The sequence below is a fragment of the Ceratotherium simum genome, chromosome 5, assembly GCF_057802395.1.
Source record: "Ceratotherium simum simum isolate JZ-2026a chromosome 5, ASM5780239v1, whole genome shotgun sequence".
NCBI classification, from domain to species: Eukaryota; Metazoa; Chordata; class Mammalia; order Perissodactyla; family Rhinocerotidae; genus Ceratotherium; species Ceratotherium simum.
Genome location: NC_141904.1, coordinates 66716174 through 66735636, shown reverse-complemented (window position 1 = coordinate 66735636; position 19463 = coordinate 66716174). Strand labels below are relative to the sequence as shown.

The 19463-nt window shown below is 43.4% G+C and overlaps 1 protein-coding gene across 2 annotated transcripts in view; it reads left to right on the top strand.

The window, feature by feature from the left end:
• Window positions 1–1045: 1045 nt before the first annotated feature.
• Window positions 1046–19463, top strand: part of SUCLG2 (succinate-CoA ligase GDP-forming subunit beta) — a 253402-nt gene continuing 234984 nt past the window's right edge. For both annotated transcript variants that reach the window (XM_087431301.1, XM_004419902.3), the window contains exon 1: window positions 1046–1210. In XM_087431301.1, the coding sequence (XP_087287427.1) occupies window positions 1127–1210 (84 nt within the window). In that variant the 5' untranslated portion in view covers window positions 1046–1126. The remainder of the gene's footprint in view (window positions 1211–19463) is intronic.

Sequence of the window (19463 nt, the reverse complement as noted above, 5' to 3'; positions counted from 1 at the left end):
TATCTATCAAGAATGGGAAATGGGGCAAAATGTAAATAAGTGGGGAATCTGCGTAAAGGATATTTGGGCATTTTGGGATAATACTCTTGCAACTTTTCTGTAAATTTGATTTGTCAAAATAAAAATTAAAAAAAAAAAGAGGGAAGGAAGGAACTAGAAGCAGTAGTTGCCTAGTTCTGTTACATTGTACCTTTTCTCATGATCATAGGCTCAAGAATAAGTAAGCTAAAAAAACTCTAAAATAGTGCTGGATGGCCTGGGGAGAAGAGGGCGTGGGAAGAGAGAGCGCATGGATTTAAATCTCATTTCCACTCCTTATCAAGTTACTTACCCTCTCTGTGCCTCAGTTTCCTCTTCTGCAAAATGAGGATTCTACACTGGTACCTACTGGAAAGGTTGCTATGCAGACTAAATGAGTTCATATCTGCAAAATGCTTGGCACATATTAAGCAGATTTGCTATTGCCATTTTTTATTACATGTACAAGTGGTTAGAGTCGTGTAAATTCCAGATAAATGTCTGCTCTTATGGTGATTGCTGGGCTTCAAACTCTTCAATAGCTTTGCATTAACATTCTGTTAAGGATAAAAAAATCTTACTCAAGTGTAGAGGGTCTCCACCGAGCTCACCAGACCCCCTCGCCTCCCTTCAAGTCTCAGCTCAAACATCGCTTCCCCGGGCGGGCCCCTGTGACCCCAGGGCAGACAGAGGTCTCTGGGAGATGGCGTCAGCTCCCCGGGCCGGTCCTTCTAGCACTCACTGCAATGACTGATATTCGTCTGTCTGTCTTGCCCGCTACAGTTTAAGCCGCACGATCCCAGGACTCGGGACCTGTTTTTGCTGACATTGTAACCCAGGGTAGGACAGCGAGAAGGCCTCCCGGCGTCTGCATGCTAAACGTGAACCTGGGTCGGGGTGCACCCAGCAGCGCCGGCGGGCCGGGCCGGGCAGGAGCGGAGGTCAGGTGCTCGCCCCGCGGGTGCGGCCGCGTCCCCCGGGACCCGGGGCGGGCCGAGCCCAGGGGGACGGTCCGGGGGGCCGGCCGGGCCCGCCTCCTCTCCTCCCCTCGCGCTCCTGCCCCTGCCCGCGCTCAGACCGGCTCCCCCGCCCGGGTTTCCTGGTTAAGATGGCGTCCCCCGTGGCTGCGCAGGCCGGGAAACTTCTGCGACACCTGGCGCTCCGGCCCCGGCTCCTGGCGGCCAGGTCCCAGGTGAGCGGGCCCCGCGGCAGGAGCCGCGGGAAGGGCGCTAGCGGGGCGCCCGCCGGCCCTGGCCCTCCCGGCCCTCCTCCTCCTCTCCTGTCCCCCTCCTGACCCGCGTGCGCGGCTCGGGCGCCCCTCCTCCGGGGAGCACGCGCCGTGCTGCGCCCGGGGCGCACGAGAGCCCCCGGCCCCCCGCTGGGGTGCGGGCCCGGGGCCCAGGGGGACGGCAGGCCCAGCTGGCCCCGCAGGAGTCGCTGACGTCGGTCGCCTCAGCTCACGCGGACGGCGCCTGGCAGTGTACCAGGCGCTGCATGCAAGTTGAGGGAAAGTTCTCCGGACCGGGTTTTGGAGTCCTGAGGTTTTATTATCTGTTTTGCCAGTTCTGCTTTTGAAACGTCTGTGTCCCTGAGCGCATTTTTAGGCCACGTGATGAACCTGCCTAGAAACCCATCCCAGACTAGCTGGTAGTAGTAACTCGCCTCCTGGGGTGAACTCTCTGCAGGCTGCCTCCTGCTTTTGCAGACTTCCGGGGCGCCTGAGTTGGTGAAATGCGAAGGTCAAAGGATTAGAGTGGGAAACCGCCTCCCTTCTTTCAATGAAAAATCAATCCCGTCGCTAAAACGCCTCAGACCATTGGCCCTGTTCGCTTTCTTCTTGTTTATGGAGAATAAAAACCCAGGGGGGCCAGTGGTGGATGCTGAATAGCTGTTAGAACTTGGCCCCTACTAGATTTCACGTTCTGCAGATGGCAAGAGTCGCAGTCGTCAGGAGGCCTTTGGGGGGTTAGGAGTTGATGATAACAGTTGGAGAAATCACTCAACGACTCAACTTCTCCTCCACAGATAATCTCTCTCCACTTTTAAAGAGAGGACAGTGTGGGGCTCAGCTGCAGCAGGGCAATGTTCGTGTCCATTTTCCCATTTTTAATTGATGAGAGGCAAATTATCACTCACGCAATTTAGGATATGCATAGTATAGTTTTTAAGAAAATTTTAAAGATAGCTACTAATGATTTTTTGAGTTACTCTGAACTTTGGTTAATTATGACATCTGCGAGGTGTTCTATTTTTTTTTTTTTCCGCTCCTTTCATTTCCTGGCTTCTCAGTTCTCTGTTTTTGTTAATGTAAATTTAAAAGGTGCTAATACTTTTTACTGTAATATCCTTAATAGGCACTTGACAGTATGGTGGGATAGCAAAAGGAATGGCGGTTTTGTCTAATTAAAATAACTAATAACTATTGTGATAGAGTAAGGAGAATACCTCCAGGTGATCAAGTCCTATTCATTATGTAAGTGTTACAAAAAACAAGAACTGTGGGGCTATGAGTGTAGACTTGAATTGATGAGAAACATGGGGCCCAGGGCAGTGAAAACTCCAGCAAAGGAAGTAATTGTACAGAGAAACCCAGGTGTTTAGCTGAAGTATGATAGGGCTTCTTGCCTAACCAAGAAGTGGGAGCCTGAACACAGCACTGCAGAGAATCTGCTCCAGGATAGATACCCTTGGTTTGGCGAGAAGACTAGGTAAAAGGGCGTTACCTCGCTCCATCTGGTAACCTTGACTTACATAGTTGTGGATGATGTGCTATCCTGTAAACAAGGCTTAGAAGAGGAGAATGTTTTTTAAAGTTGGAAATAGTATACAGTGTCCAAGAACTGGAAATGGGCATTAGCCAGCATCTAGTCCAACCAGCTCATTTCACAGGTAGAAAAATTGAAGTCTAAAGAATTTCAATGCCTTGCTCAAGGTTATAGAGAGAGGTTGTGGCAGAGCTGATTCCAGAATAAAGGTTTACTTTTAAATTTCCATCACATCAGGCTATTGCCTGTGATTTCCTCATGAAAATACATTATGTCAGCATGTGAGTTAGTCTGCATACCAGTAGTAATTATGTAACATCCAAGTCTCTTAGCATTACTGACACATTTTAATTTTTTCTTTATAAGCATCTTAGAATTGGCAATAAAAATGGTGAGTGTTGCTGGTGACTTGTAAGGAACTTTATTTTCAGATTCTTGGGTGCTTCTTAGTTATCTGCTCCAGCTAAGTAAGTCTGCTTTGATATTGTGACTACCTAGCTTCTTGCCCATGGCAGACATTACAATTGAACATGACCCACTTTTTCCACCAGACTTGAGAATACTCACCAGGTGTCTCAGAAATCTGTTGCCTCTCTTAGCCCAGACCTACTGTGTACCAGGCCTTGTGCAAAACTGTTGGCTGTACAGAGATAAAAGACCCAGTGTCTGCTTTGAGAAGTAACTTTAACCACTATCACAAAGATACATAGAGTGACACTTTATCTGCCCCCTTTCCAAGGTTAAATTTAAAATCATTTGACACATATTCCTCATGCTTAATGTCATTGAAGTTTTTTATTTTCTCTGCTCTTGGTTTGACTATTTTGACTTTTGATTGGTGTTATATCCTCAAAGGGTCCCTTTATCCATTTCTTATTTTACATATATTTTTTATTCCGCCCATGCCATCTGGCAGGACTGTTCTAGACGCTGAGATTTGGGGTTGGTGAACAAGGCAGGCAGAATCCTTCGCCACATGATAGTTTATTTTAATGAGGGTGGGGGAGGGCTAGACTGTACATGTATAGACAATGATCAAGATGATTTCAGCCAGTGACAAATGCTATGAAGAAAATAAAAAAGTCATGGGATGGAGAATGAACAACTTAGCTAAGAGAGTGGGTGTAGATTAGGTGACCAAGGAAGACCAATTTGACAAGGTGGTTTTTTTGTTTGGTTTAATTTGTTTATTACAATATAACATACGTAATAAAAATGTACATATTATAAGTGAAGAGTTTGGTGAATTTTCACAAACAGAGCATGCCCAGGTACCAGATCCAGATCCAGAAACTAATCATTTAGCAGCAACCCAGAGGGCCCCGTGGTGTTCCTTCCTGTCACTACCTCCACCCTGAAAAGGGTAACAAGTCCCCTGACTTATACCACCACACACTGGTTTTATTCCTTTTTGTACTTTATGTAAGTGGAGTTACACAACCTGCACTCACATACTGAACATGTTTATGAGATTCTGGAGGTGACTTTCTGACATTTAAGCTGAGACCTGAGTAATGAAAAGTAGCCAGCCAGTTGAGACTCTGGGGAAGAGCAGACAGCATTTGCAAAGGCCCTGAGGTAGGAATGAGCTCAGTATGTCCAGGCAGTTAAAGAGGGGGAAAGTGGTATAAGATGAGGTCTGAGGGGTAGGCAGGGGCCAGATCATATGGGAACTTGCAGGGTCTGATAAGGAGCTTTTAAGAGCTTAGAGTGGTTAAGTGACTTGCCCAAGGTTATTCAGGTAGTAAAAAACAGCTAGGTCTGAATCCCAGTCCTGGCTGCCAAAGACCAGACATTTAATTACTGTATTGGTGCACTCTTTTATAAACCTAGGCTGGCTTTGAAACTTTTAGGGGGAATGTTGTTCAGTGAATTCAGCACTCTCGTAAAGGCCTAACCATTGTTAGATAACTCTTCACAGACCCAGATCCTGGCTGACAGGGGCCATCTTGCCATGTCCACATAGTGAGCCAGGAGAATAGGGTGCTGTGGTACAGGGCAGTGTAATACAGCAGGTCACAGCCGTGGTGAGCACAGAGACGAGCCCATCGCATCCCTTATGTCTTAGGGGAAATCTTGGCTGAGGGCACTAAGTTTAAACGCCCCGGATAGCAATTCTGAGCATGGGATTGTTGCCTTTTAGGACATTTGCCCTCATAATGGCTGGGTGACCTTCACGGAGCTGTTCCCTTGTAAGAGAAGTGTAGACATTGTGGGAAGCTCTGCCTCTCAGGCCCCAGCTTTAGAATCGTTGTTGTGTGGTTCTCCGTGAAGCCCAGGGCTTCCGTCCCTGAACTTGGAGAGGAATGTGTATTGTTGAAGGAAACTGCTTACACCCATGCCCCTGCTGTCGTGGACTTCAAAACAGATGGCTCCAGCCTAATTTTCTTCTCTTTCCGGAAGTGGGAGGAGAAAGATGGATGCGGGGCTCTTAGAAGTGAAGGACTAGAGGTTATGTGCAAGTTCTTATCAGCTAAATGAGGCTGTGGAGGCAGCTCTGGAAGTTGTGACTTACCTTATCTGCCTTCTTGCCTAGGAGAATAAATATCGGACTTTTTTTTCTTTTTAAGTGAAGTACAGCTGCAATTTCTGCTATTAGAAAAGGAAATTTCTCTCAAATAATTTAGACGCTAAACTATTGACCTTCATGTGGGGAAGACCTTTAAGTGATAGCTCCTGTGCCAAATTGCTTTGTTTACTGTAAATGAAACATTTCTTTTATGGGTGAGCGATGGAGCGCACAGACCCCTCCGCATGCGAACTTTGCTGCCCTTGTACCCTGACCCAATTCTGCAGGCACAACATCCAGAAAGTCATGGAAATATCTCGTATTTTGGAGAGGAAAAGAAATTACCTAAGTAACCTTGGATCGTTTGTCCTTCAACTCTCTTTACTACTCAATCTGGAATTGTCACTTGATACATTGCTTTCTGTTACTTGATGGAAACATTTTGCCTGAAGAACTTGAGAGATTTGTACACATTTGATCAAATGATAAAATCAATTTACTAATGAAATTTTAGGGGAGGCCGTTCCGGGTCGAGTGGAGGGCATGCAGAGGCAGAGGGGAGAGAGAACCTGGGGAGATTAGGGGAGTCATTGTGAACAGTTTGGTGTGGAGAAGAGAGAGGCAGGTGATCCACAGGAGAAGTTGAGGAATGATAATCTTCTAGGCAATGAGGAAGGAGGGACAGGGCCGTAGAAAGTGCCGGAATCCGGCATGGCGTAGAACTACATAACTAAAAATCAAGCAAGTGTTGTTCATTTGGAAAATAATTTCTGAGCACTTAAAAGTCTATGCCCAATGCTATTCATTGTAAGCTCCCCGAAGGCAGAGACTATATAGATTTAGTTCTTCACTGTAAACCCTGTGCTTACGAGAATGCTGGGCGTGTACATGCACTTAATAAATGAGTGTTGTATGAGTGAATGCAGAAAGAAGCCCCTACCCTCAGGGGCCTCATAGGCTAGTGGCAAAATTGGCATGTAAACCAATAATGATGCTATAGCACTGTGAGTACTGCTGTAGAGCTGTGTTCTTAGTCTTCTGAGATACTGTGCTTGTTCCTGCACTGGGGCACTTGTGTTCCCTCTGCCTGAAACACTGTTCCCTCTGATCGCATGCCTTGTTCTCACCCTTCATTCAGCTCTCTGATTCCATGTTAAGTCTTCAGACAGGCCTTTCCCTAATTATCTTGCCTGACTGCCCCCCTCTCTGCCAGGATTATTCTCTATCCCTTACCTGCTTTATTGTACTTTATAACACTTAACTTTACCTGGTGGTTTATTATGTGTTTTTTTGTTCGTTTCTTTGTTGTCTGGCTTCCACAAATGTAAGAAAATAAGCTCTGTGAGGGCAATGATTTTTCTTATGTTCTTTCCCTAGCTGGCCTGACTAGGTGTTCAGTAAGCTTTGTGGTCTGAATGCATGAGTGGGGTACACAGAGAGGAGAGGCAAGTCAGTGACAGAAGTTGAGGGATGATGCAGATAATTGAGACAGGCGAGGAAGGAAGGGTCTGTAGAAAGTCTAGTTGTGAAAGGGCTTTCATAATAATAGGACTGTTCATTTCGTATGTGATAGACCCTGTGCAAAGTGATTTCTGCACAGTATTTCTTTAACCCTTACAACATCACTGCAAGGAAGATTGTACTCTTTTCGTGTTTCAGTTACCGGGACAGAGGCATAGAGAGGTTACCTAGTAAACTGCTTAAAATCTCAGTGCCAGGGAGTCACCTGCCTGATGCTGATAAGCTACTTATACTGTTAAAACATTAAGCTCTGTTGTCAGAGGTTCCTGTGTGGGCCGAACCGTCCAGTGAGACTGACTGCTTACCTTTCTCCATGTCTGCCCCTGAGTGACCGGCACCTTTGGTCATTTGGGCTTCTGCTGATCCTGCTGTACTAACCAACACTGCACAGCTGTTGTGTGGGCTCTTATCTGACTCCCTCCTCGCCTGCTTTCAGGGTCTGGGAAACAGAGTAGCAGAGGAGAAAGGGGAATGAGCTCTGGGTTCAAATAGAACTAAATTCATATTCTGGGTCTGACAGGTCTTGCTTTGCCAAGTATTGAACTTGACTGGAAGGGGATAGTTTTTTGTTTTATTTATTGTTTATTGTTTTCTGAAAGGGGATAGTTCTCACAGATGGTTATAAACATTAAATAAGATGATATATAAGAAATTGAACATTATGATTAAATGGTGGGCTCCAAATGATTGTTTCTCTTGCAGTGAATTTGAAGCTAAATTTCCTTGCATTTTTTTTAGGCTTTGTTAAGCTAGAGTAATTTCCTTTCCCATATTCAATAAACATTTATTGTTTGCTGCCGTCTCAGGGTTAGGCACTGGCTTCGTCTTTCCATGTGTTTTGTTTCACTTAATGCTGGCAACAACCACATGAGACAGAGATGATTATCCCCAGTTGACATCTGGGGAACTTGAGGCTCAGACAGTTCAAAGCCTGCCTCCTGGGCCCTGTTATCTTCATTATTCCACTGATGGGGTGAAGGTTTGGTGGCGGTGGGAAGAGTCACGTAGGAAGCTCAGTTGCATCATCCTGGATGTTACTCGTTTCAGAAATGTTTGCACGTGTTGGTGTTGACTTAATAGTGATGGCTTCTGGACCTCATGTGCGTCAAAGATTTGAGGTGTGGGGACAGCTGAAGAATAGATTGTAGTCACAACATGTACCAAATGGCAGCTGGCCCATGCCCTTCACTGTCTGCCCAGTGCAAGTGCTGCCTTCTGGGGTTCAGGACTGCTGGAGAAATTGTGAAACTGCATTACCTTTGCAGGGTCAACTTTGGGGGATGGTAATGGAGGATAGTTGCCTGGTGTTCTGAGTTCAGACTTTGATCAGTGAGCTGATTATATGGCTAGCTTTTGCCCCTTTCTAGAAATGATTCCAAAAGAATAGCACATAGGCAGTAGCCATGAAGGCATAGATCTCTAAAATTTACCTCTAAAATTTATTTTTAAATTGGAGGGATTTGGTATAATGTGTGAATTGATGTTGAAGATGTGGCAAAGCACGAGGAATAGGTCTGTGTCCTGGTCTGGGTCTGGGTCCTGGGAGTGAAGGTGGGAGGGGTCTGGCATCACCTTTTCTACCCCTCTCCATTTCTCCACATGCTTGCCCCATTTCCATTTCTGGGCTGTCTCGGCCCCAGGGTTGTGACTTGCAGGCACCGAGGAAGTTCAGGAAGGCTGCTTGTGGAGTTTGAGTTGGGGGATCAGTGAGAGATGGGACTGGACACATAAGCAGGGGCACAATTCTGCTGATCCCTGTGAGTCTGGTGATGGAGTTAAGGTTTGTTCTTTAGGGCGATGGGGAGCCACTGAAGGGTTTTAGACAGTGGGGTGGCAGAGCAGTTTTATGCTTTAGAGTTCTCTTTCTGGTTATCGTGTGGAGAGGGTTGGAGGAATGCAAGAATGGGGACCCTTTGGGTGACTGTTGCACTGACTCAGTGCTGTTAGTAATTATACCAGGATAAGAGGCATAAGCCAGGACTGGGATCAAACTGCCTGGGTTTAAATCTTGCCTTCAACATGATTATCTTCATGATCTGTGACAATTACTTATGTATTTTATGACAAGACTCACTATTCTTCTTTTTCACATTTCAACATCTCTGAAAACTGAGTGTGTTTGTATACTTGTGTTATAGATTGATTGACAGGTTTTTTTTTCCCTCCAATGGTATACAAAATGGGAGAAGATGGGGGCTTGGACCAAAATTAGGGTGATTGTGTAATTTATCGCCCAAATCGGGATAGTTTTGAGAGTGAATGTGAGCACTGTGAATAATTACATCAGGACAACAGTGTTAACAGAAACCAAGACTGTACAATAAATAGTCACCCTAACTAAAATGGACTAAATGGTGACAGTGGGGATAGGAGAGAAAGATTGATGTTATTAAGGAAATAGACTGGACAGGACTCATGATCTCCCTGCTGGGTCCCCTCAACTGGCTTCTCCTGTCCTCTGCCATACAGCAAAAAGGTGATGAAAAGCTGCTTATCGTCCCTGATCGGAGAGGGTGTGAGGACCTCTGGTTATAAATATCCCTGCTTATCTTTGCTCATGGAACATGTACTCTGTCCCTATGCCCAAGTATTCTCTGGGCATGTTGTTATGCCCTCAGAAAAAGAACAGGCAAATAAAAGAAGAGAAATAGAAAGACCCGTAAATGTGCTAGGCTTACAAAGCACAGATTGCTAATCCTGAGGGTAGTGAGGAGCTTTCCTGTGCCCCAAGCCTACCTTATCTGACGTTACAGGCATTCTGGGCCCTGTTGGGATGATACAGTCTGGCTTAGGTACTGTATTTCCTTCCACGCTTTCAGTCTTGTGTGGATGATACAGTTGCTTACGAAGCCTTCTTTAGTTGAAAGACAGAGACCTACTTGGACTTATCGCAAGGAAAAATAAGGTTTATTGAAAGGGACATGCACTAGAACTCAAGACTAATCTTCCTTGGTGTTGGCTCCTCTGTGCCTTTTCTGCTTTGTTAACTGGTCTCTTACTCATGGTGACATCTCTTTATAACTTCTTGCACGTGACTCTGATTATCCATTCCCGTGCCCACTCTAGCCCCCTGCCCTCAACACATCATCCAGCTTCTGTCTCCCAGAATGTTCTAGTTGTAGTAAAAGGAAAATCTCATCGTAGTACATCCTTTTGCACTCAGGTTTGGGTTACTGGTCAACTAGAAGATTGGCTGGTTTTGTGTAAGATGTCTACCTCCGTTCTCCTGCCTGTGGCTGAGGTGGGGAGGTCTTGGTGAGGAGCATGGTCCCTGGGTAGCAGGACTCTGGGTGCAGTGTTGGTGGGGGGCCTGATCCGTTGAGAGCACCATTATATTTTTTCTCCTTTATGAACTGCGGCTAACCTGTCTTCTTTTCTCCAAGTTCACATGTCCCTGGTTGCTTTGTTTCCTTTTTCACATTCCCAGATTTCTGAAGATTCTCTTACTTTTCTGGTCTGAGCTGGACTAATTTACCAGAGTTTAAGGTGATAGCAGTGAACCCTGTTTTAGACCGTTTTCTTATGATCATAATGAAAAGTAATTCTCAGGAGAGAATTATTAAGTGGGAGAATGAGGTGTCATGGGAAGTTAGCTCATCCGTCCGAATAGCCAAGTGAATGTTTCCAAGATAAGTATAGACAATGGGCTTCGTAGAGGCCTGGAACACTTCCTCAGCTTTGCTTGGAACAATATTCTGTGTTGAAATAACCTAGCGTCTCTTGGTTCACCTCTGCTTTATGCTGCCCAAAGAGGATTTGTTTGGGTACTTTTGCCACCGCTCAGTAAGGAGCCGCCTTATTTGGCAGGGCTTCTTTCAAGCCACGTGCAGAGGCTGCTGGCTCCCACGTCAGTCCCTGGTGCAGTCAGCAGGGATTAAGTGGGGAGGTTGATTTCACTCAAACCATGAGTAGGAAGCCCATATATTTTAACCTTAACACTAGTGTTTAGGAGTAAAAGGGAGCACTGTCAATAATTGTGCCAGGATAATAGGCATAGCCTAGGAGTGGAACCACACTGCTGGGTTCAAATCTTGCTTTCAACACTTAGTAGATTTGTGATCTAGTGAAAATCACTTACTTATTTTATGGTAAGGCACACTTTTTTCTTTTTCACGGTTCAACATCTCTGAAATCTGGGTGTGTTTTACACTTGTGTCATAGATTGATTGGCAGCTTTTTCCCAATGGTACATAGAAGTGGTGCAAAAAAGTTGTTGGTTCTCAGGTTTGGTGAAATTTCCCTGTGCCTCAGTTTCCTCATCTGCAAAATGGGGAAAGTCACAGTACTCCCCTCCCAGAGTGACACTGAGGATTAAGTGAGCTCATGCAGGCCATCTTAGCACTGTGCCCTAAATGATCAATAAATATCAAATATTGGTTTTGGTGTTATTATCACTAACTGTAAACAGAAAGCTTTTATTTTCATAAAAAGCCTCCTTCGATGTTTTCCCTGCCTTCCTCCTAAAACCCCTCAACGCCATGGCTTGCAAGGGAGGTGAGCAATGTAAGCGCAGAGTAGGGAATCAGAAAAGTCAAGGTGGGGAAATGACAGGAAGGAGAGAGAGGCTCCCTGTAGAGCCTTGTATGCGCTCTAGAGTGGAGGAATAAAATGAAATCTCTTGGGTAAAGGACTTTCTTGCACTCAGCATCGATTGGGAGTGGAGACCAGCATTTTAGCTTTATCAGAAAATATTACAGTTTTCCTCTTATCAATGGAGATCTTGTCACATTTTTATAAGGAAACTATCTTTATCTGTTGCTCGATGTCACCTTCTTCTGCTCGTGCACTCCTAATTGCTGTCGAGATGGTGTGTTACAACCGCCAGGACTTTGAAGGACTTATTTGGGTTAACTTACCTTTGAAAAGAAGTGGAGGAAAACCACATTTATTATGCACTCTCATTCCAGCCTTAGGGCTTACGTAGGCCTTTAATAAGTAATATAAAGAAAGCTGAGTTATTAATTATTTTTGATTAAGGGAATAAACCATTAATGGCGAGTGTTTCTTTGTTAAGATTCAGACCTCTTTTTAAAGTGAAGTATCATTAAAATTGAAAACCAACAATAAAGGGAAAAGAAAAATGAATTTTTCAGTTTTCAACTTTTTTATAATGAGCATGAAAAAATAAATGTGCTATTTGGCTAATTAGAAAAACTAGATAAATTTTGAGATGGTGAAGTTATAAACAGATTATCCTCACTAAATTAAAAATGATGAAGGATTAAATGGCTGAGTGGTGAGGCAGTTTGAAATAGAGGCAGAAGTCTTGTGACTAGTCCTTGGGAAGGCTGAGCCTATGTGTGTCGATGCTGCCGCCAATTCCGATGTGTGGGTTTTCCACATCACCAAGCAATTCTCTGACCCCAGCTGGGTGTCCTACAATTCAACTCAATTCTGACACTGTGTACTTGGAGATAGCGTCAGATCCCACAAATCGAGGGCTCAGTCCTCCAGGCTTGCCCCCCGCCTCCCTTCAGATGCCAATCACAAGCCCAGGTTGTCATCTTGGCTTCTGACCAACCAGCTGTGTATAGGAGGTTCCCACGAGCCCCTCCTTGGGTTTGATTAATTGGCTAGAGGGCTCACAGAACTAAGAGAAACATTTTACTTACTAGATGATTGGTTTAGTATAAAAGAATATAACTCAGGAGCAGGCAGATGGAAGAGATGCCTAGAGCAAGGTATGGGGAAGGGCGTGGAGCTTCCAGGCTCTCTGAGTGCACCACTCTCCTGGCATCTCCATGTGGTCATCAGCTTGGAAGCTCTCTGAGCTCTGTCCTTTTGGCTTTTTATGGAGGCTTCATTATGTAGGCGTGATTGATTAGATCATTCTCCATTGGTGACTGAACTCAATCTCCAGCCCATCTCCCCTTCCTGGAGGTCAGGGGGTGGGGCTGAAAGTTCCAACCCTGTAGTCACATGGCTGGTTCCCCTGGCAACCAGCCCCCATCCATAGCTGCTTTCCAAAAGTTGCCTCATTAACATAAAAAGACACCTTTATCACTGTCGTCACTTAAGAAGTTCCAAAGGTTTTAGGAGCTCTGTGCCAGAAACGGGGATGAAGACCTAATACATATTTCTTCTTATAAACCACAGTATCACAGGATGCTTTTAGGATTGGAGTACCAAATCCAAAACTCCTAGCAGGGCATGTTGTGAGTGTAATGGATGCTTTATTTTCTGTTTGATAGAAGTTTATGGTGAGGCTTTTATGAGTGGTATAAAACAGATTTTATAACTGTATTTTATATCAAATATAATTTTAATGTGGGGGAAAACTTAACAGAGTTAAACTTTAGATCAAGATGAGAGAAAAGTATGAAATTTCCTTTTCCATTAAAGGGCCCCAAGTGAGTACGGCATTTCATTTCTCTTAATATGGGCAGTATATCAGTAATGTTGTGTTTCCAGTAATCCATGAGTTACAGTGTTCCTTTCTTGAAGATATTTTGTTCTGTACTATACAATGAATCTATTTTCCCCCAACATACTTCAAAGTCTTTTTAATAAGTCAGAAAAGAATCCCTTTCCTGGAACTTTGAAGTTTTAAATAAGCAACATTGTCATAATTTAAGTGAAATTAATTATGACTGCAAAGCAGTGTTTTGTGATCATATTTTGGGCTGTTGAAGGAAGTAGCGGATGAACTGTTTTTTTGATTTCAAGTTTGGACCAGCAAATGCCTTTCATGTCTCTGAAACCTTGGTTTTGCTTTTCAAAGCTTCTAAAGGTACTAAAAATATGAATGTATATATTTTCTATTTTAAATTATTATTTTTTATTGTGGTAAAACACATATAACATAAAATTTACCATTTAACCATTTTTAAGTGTACGTTTTTTGTGGCTGTAAGTACATTTACACTGTTGTGCAACCATGACCACTATCCATCTCCAGAACTTTTTCATCTTCCACAACTGAAACTTTGTACCCATTAAACACTAACTCCCCATCTCCCTTTCCCCTAGCCCCTGGAGCTACCATTCTACTTTCTGTCTCTATGAATTTGACTATTCTAGGAACCTCATCTAAGAGGAATCATGCAATATTTGTCCTTTGTGACTGGCTTATTTCACTTAGCATAATGGGGGAGTTTCATCCATATTGTAATGTGTCAATTTCCTTCCTTTTTAAGGCTCTGTAATACTCCATTGTATGTATATATAACACTTTGTTTATCCATTCATTTATCAATAGATACTTGGGTTGCTTCTACCTTCTGGCTACTGTGAATAATGCTGCTGTGAACATGGGTATGAAATGAATATGTATTTTATGTTCACCTGAGTAGAAATGTTGTCTGTTGTAGAGTTTGGGCTACATTTTCTGTTTCCCATGTCTGGTTAAAATGTCTGTTAAGAGTACTTTTCCTGTTAATATTCTATTAATTATTCATATTCATTTATTCCTCCAGTGGATATTGGTAAATGCAAAACAGGTGCACTATTAGGCCCAGGAGACAGTGGGTTGGTAGGAAGCCTGTGTATATGAGACAGTTGCTGCCTTTAAGGAACTTGCAGTCTAGTCTGGTAGAGACTGTCGAGAAATGGGCAATTATAGTGAAATGTGTTTGGGGCTCTCTGGGAATACAGCTGTATCATTTCTCTCGGACTCACCTACACAGTGGCTGTTAATAGTGTCTGTTTGGATAACCTGACATTGGGTACATGTAGAGATAGACACCTGACATTTATCAAGCACATTCTCTGGGCCAAGCCTGATGCTGTGCACTTGAAGAGGATTATCTCATTGAGTCTTCATGGTGACCCTAGGAGGTAGGCATTCTTATTGGTGTTGCTAAGCCCATTTTAAAGAGGAGCAAGCTGTGGTTCAGAGATTTTAAACAACTTCCCTGTTGTCTCAGCTGTTGTCCTGCACGCCTCCTCAGGATGCCACTCGCAGTGGTCTGTTCAGTTGTGCCTGTTATGGGTTGAATTGTTTCCCTTTCAAAATTCATTCATTGAAGGCCTAACCCCCAGAATGTGACTTTATTTGGAGATAGGATCGTTACAGAGATAATCAAGTTAAAATGAGGTCATTAGGGTGGGCCCTAATCCAATATGACTGGTGTCCTTATAAAGAGGGAAAATTTAGACTCAGAAATGCATACAGGGAAAACACCATCTAAACATGAAGAAGGAAATCAGGGTGATGCTTCTACAAGCCATGGAATGCTAGAGATTGCCAGCATACCAAGAGAAGCTAGGTGAGAAGCATGGAGCAGATTCTCCCTCACAGCCTCACAAGGAACCAATGCTTATGACACCTTGATCTCAGACTTCTGGCCTCCAGAACTAGGGGATAATAAATTTCTCTTGTGGAAGCCACCCAGTCTGTGGTACTTTGTTATGGCAGCCCTAGGAAATGAATACAGTGCCCCTTGGTGTTGTGCAGTGTGCAGGCTGCTTGGCTCATCTTGAGCTTTTCCATCCAGACGCTTTTGGAGTCTCTGGGCTTATCCTAGAGATGCACATCTTCTTTCATAGATGTTTGGAAAGCTGGCTCGTGAACCACGACCATGAGTTGTCTTGCTTTATGCTTCATATACTTGTTTTTGAACCAAAACATTGTTTCCCACTACCTTGTTCACCAGTGTTGGATTTGAGAAGCTCGGACCATTTCTGAAAGTGAAATCAATTTAGACGAAGAGGAGTTGCAATTGAGAAGAATATTCCAAGGATTGGGGCACAGGCTCTGACACCACTTCCCAAATAGGAGTTCTAGAAATATTTTGAAGAGTAGCAGGAAATTGGAATAAATACAGAGCCTTACTTATTCAGATGTGTCAATTCTGGTATTTTTCATTTTGCTTAAATAAAAACAAAACAGCAAACCTCATTACTTTTTGATCTCAGCCAGTTCTTTACCGTTCTCTTTATTCAGACAGCTCAACCAAGGTTAAACAAAAAAACTACATTTTAAAACTTGTGTTACAGGCCTTTTAAAAAGCAGTTATGTAACTTAATCCAACTGATTTTGTAATCAGAAGCTTAACACCGAGCACTGTTTTTCTTCAGTAGTATAAAGTTGAAATTTAAGAATAATCAGCATGTAATCAAAATCTGGTTATAAATGAACAATAATGAACATAAAAATGAAATCAATTCTGAGGGTTATAATGAAAGAAAAAAGAAATAATAGCAGTAGTTGAAAAAGGAGAGTAATGAAAAGAGGGGTATGGTTATGCTAATAGGCTAATAGTGGATGAAAATCAGCCAGCAGTGATGTTCCATGGAATTCTCTAAGAATTTTGGGGAGAATGGAGAAACACACATAAGAGAGTAAAAATCTACATACTTGTATAGATTTACTGCCATAGATGAAGTCATCTGGGAAAAGTCATAGGCGGTTTTTAGGAATGAGTCACATCTCGGTTCTTGGTGCCGACTGTTGGCCCAGAGAGAAAAGGTTCAGTTGTGTCTTTTTCTGGCCCACTGACCAACTGTGTGGCTTTAGGTCAGACATGCAACTTCTGAGACTCAATTTTCTCGTTAAACTGTTTAACATTTATTGTACATTGCTTATGTACCAGGAATTGTGCTATGTGCTAGATACATACACAACTTTGCAAAATGGCTACTAAAACAATGCTTCCCAGAGTGTGGGGTGCCTACCACTACACAGGACTTGAGATCATACAGGGATGTAGCACCAGATACCAATGAATCACACAGTGAGGAAGTTTCTTTTAAATATCTTTGAAACCTTAAGATTTTTGTCAAGGAGAACTTTTTGGTTTTGTTAGCATGCTTTTAAAATCTTCAGCTCAGGAATTTTCCCTGGACTAGCCAGAGTTGAATCCCTTTTATTTTTAAATTTTATTGATATTACCTTCTACTTATGCAAACAGCATAAGTAGTGATACAAAGTATCCTTTTAAAATAAAGTTCTTTAAGTTAAAACCAGCCACATAGAGAAATTGATAATAGTAGTAGTGTTCTGTGGCTATAGCAAGAATTGTGTGAGTGATTGTCATTTGGGGAACTTTGAACCAGAGTAACCCTTAGATTTCTTAGTTTCTGTTCCCTGGTAGCATATCCTGAGGAAAGAATTAATGTGAAAGTGATTTTTTGGGAGGTATTCCCAGAAAAATCGAGAAGGGGTTTAGGGCAGTTGAGCCAGTAGGAGAAGGAGGCTGAGAAGGGTGTGTTATTAAGCTGAGTCTCAAGGAGAGTAACTTTGCCTTAGCTCTACAGGGCAGCTTTGGAGGCAGTGTATGTAGGTTACACCTCAGAGTTGTCCCCAGTATGGGCAAGGGACTTGGGGTATTTATGCACCCTCATCCCTTCCATCGGGATGTAAATTCCCAGGCCCTTCTGGTTCTTCATGCTCAAGGGCAGGTTGGCATCAGCACCCCATGAAAAAGGGCCAGAGGGACTGGCTCTTGGGAGTGAGAGCACTCAAGGAGTCTGTGTGCAAAAATGGTGGAGGAGTCTGAGGCCATGTGGGCGGAGCACTGATAGCATGTGCTGTGAGCCTCTTCCATATTTAAGTGACATGTAAGCCGCTTACTAGCTTTGTGCCTTGAACAGTTAGTTTAACCCTTAGTGTCTTGATTTCCTCATCTAGGTTAGAGTAGCAGTAGGATTTGTCTCGGGGGGTTTTTGTGCTGTTTAAATATCAATAGTATAGATTTAATATTTTTCTTTTAAATCTACTAACTATTTTTAAAAAATTAAATCCGCATGTAAGCCTCATCCTTAAGCAATAGTATCCATGAAATTATGGGCTTGATAGGTGGTTGATATATATTTTTTTCCTAACATACATTAATAACAAGCACACAGAAGAGAGTCCTGACACAGAGAAAGCACTCATACCAGAACTATTATCTGTTAACTGAAACATTTCTCGTTTTCTCCTGACACGTGGCTCTGCTGCACTTCTCAGCCTTCCTTGCAGCTGGTGTGGTCATGTGACTGAGCTCTAGACCAATGGGTGACGAGAAGTGCTGTGGGCCAGTCTAGCTTATGAAGAACTCCTGCATGGTTCCTTTATGCTCTTCGCTTTCCTGTTGACTGAGACGGTGATGACCAAGGTAATATGGAAGTCTTGTGGTCAAGACAGCAGAGCCTCTGTCACCTTGGTCCCTGAGTAACCCCTGTGGAGAACTACCCTACCTACCTGTTCACCCTCCCAGGACTGTGACTTTAGCAAGGACACTTTTGTTGTGTTGAGCCACTTCGTGTTTGGGCTTGTTACCATAAACAATCATACATGAACAGATACAAAGCTCAAAAAATGTTGGCTAAATCACACATATGACCTTGAGCGAATCAGTTTACCTTATTTGTAAAATGAGGATAATTAGGGTGACTTCAGGGGTAGATGTGCGAGTCAAAGTAGAGATGAGGAATGCTTGGTGGACAGTGAAGAGCTCCACATAGACAGGGTATTATTATGGTCTTTTGCTCTGTGTCTATGAAGAGGAGGGATCAGGGGATTCCGTGCCTTTGCAGCTAAGATTAGAGGGCAATGTTACTTGGCTGCCGTTCTCACCTCTGAGATTCCTCTCAAACTTAACCATATTTGCAGGGCTCCTGCTTCCTTGTGACCCTCATTACACTGGGTGTGATGAACTTGAGGGGCAGAAGAAGGCCAACACTTGCCTCAATGTGGTGCACAGACAGCTAGTGGCTCGAAGACTGACTTTAGGGACACCTAGGTGAACATTTTAAATGTTAATAGTTATGTTACCGAACCCAAACACAGGTTCATTTCCCCGCCGCATAGTAGGGCCAATAAAGAAAAAAGCTGAAACACCAGGCTTGTGGCAAGGAAAGAGGTGTCGAAACGCAGCCAGACGAGGAGATGGGAGTTAGAACTCAGATCTACCTCCTCAAAGGGAAAAAGGTAGGGGTTTTTATCTGGGGTTTTAGATAGGGGAGGGAGAGCATGTGCTGGGGTTTTAGGTAAGGGCGGGGGAGCACGTGGCCGTGCTGGTTGGCACCTTCCCACTAGCCTGTGTTTGGCTTTGAAGACTGAATTTCTTTGCCCTTGACTGTTTGGACTTTTCTGGTTAGTTTTCATCTTGAGGCTGCGTGTGGCCTTGTGAGGCTGAATCTTGATGTCCAGACCTTGACTTCCCGGGAAAGACAGCTCACTCATATACTAGGGAGGGACAGCAAGACCTGGTTAGTTTTGAACAACAGTTGATTATGCTGCATATGCACAGCTGCAGTTAGCAAAGCTTATCTCAAAGCTTTTGTTCTTTTCTTCTAGCCCAGGGAAGATTTTTTAATCTCTTTGTCCTCGGTTTCAGTTATGCGTTGTATATTAGAAAAAAATGTATAACTAGCATTCTAAACCTGTAATTGGATAAATTTTATTGCTTAGGATGAGGCTTAAGTAGGTATTTAAGTAAAGCGTAGATAATAGACTTAAAAAATTTAAGTAAATAATTGTACTTTTGGTAAAGAGCTGTAGCAAAAATTAGGAAGGTTGGTATATGGGTAACCTGAAGTTTGGGAAGTACTATGCGAGGCAGAGCCCCCGTATGTATCATCTTTAGTTCATTCATTCAGCACATAATATTCAAATACCTACTATCATTTAGTAACATTTTTAGGCACCAGGGATATAAGAGAACAAAACAGACAAAAATTCTCTGCCACCTTTCTAGTGGGGAAAGAGAGACAATAAACAAAGA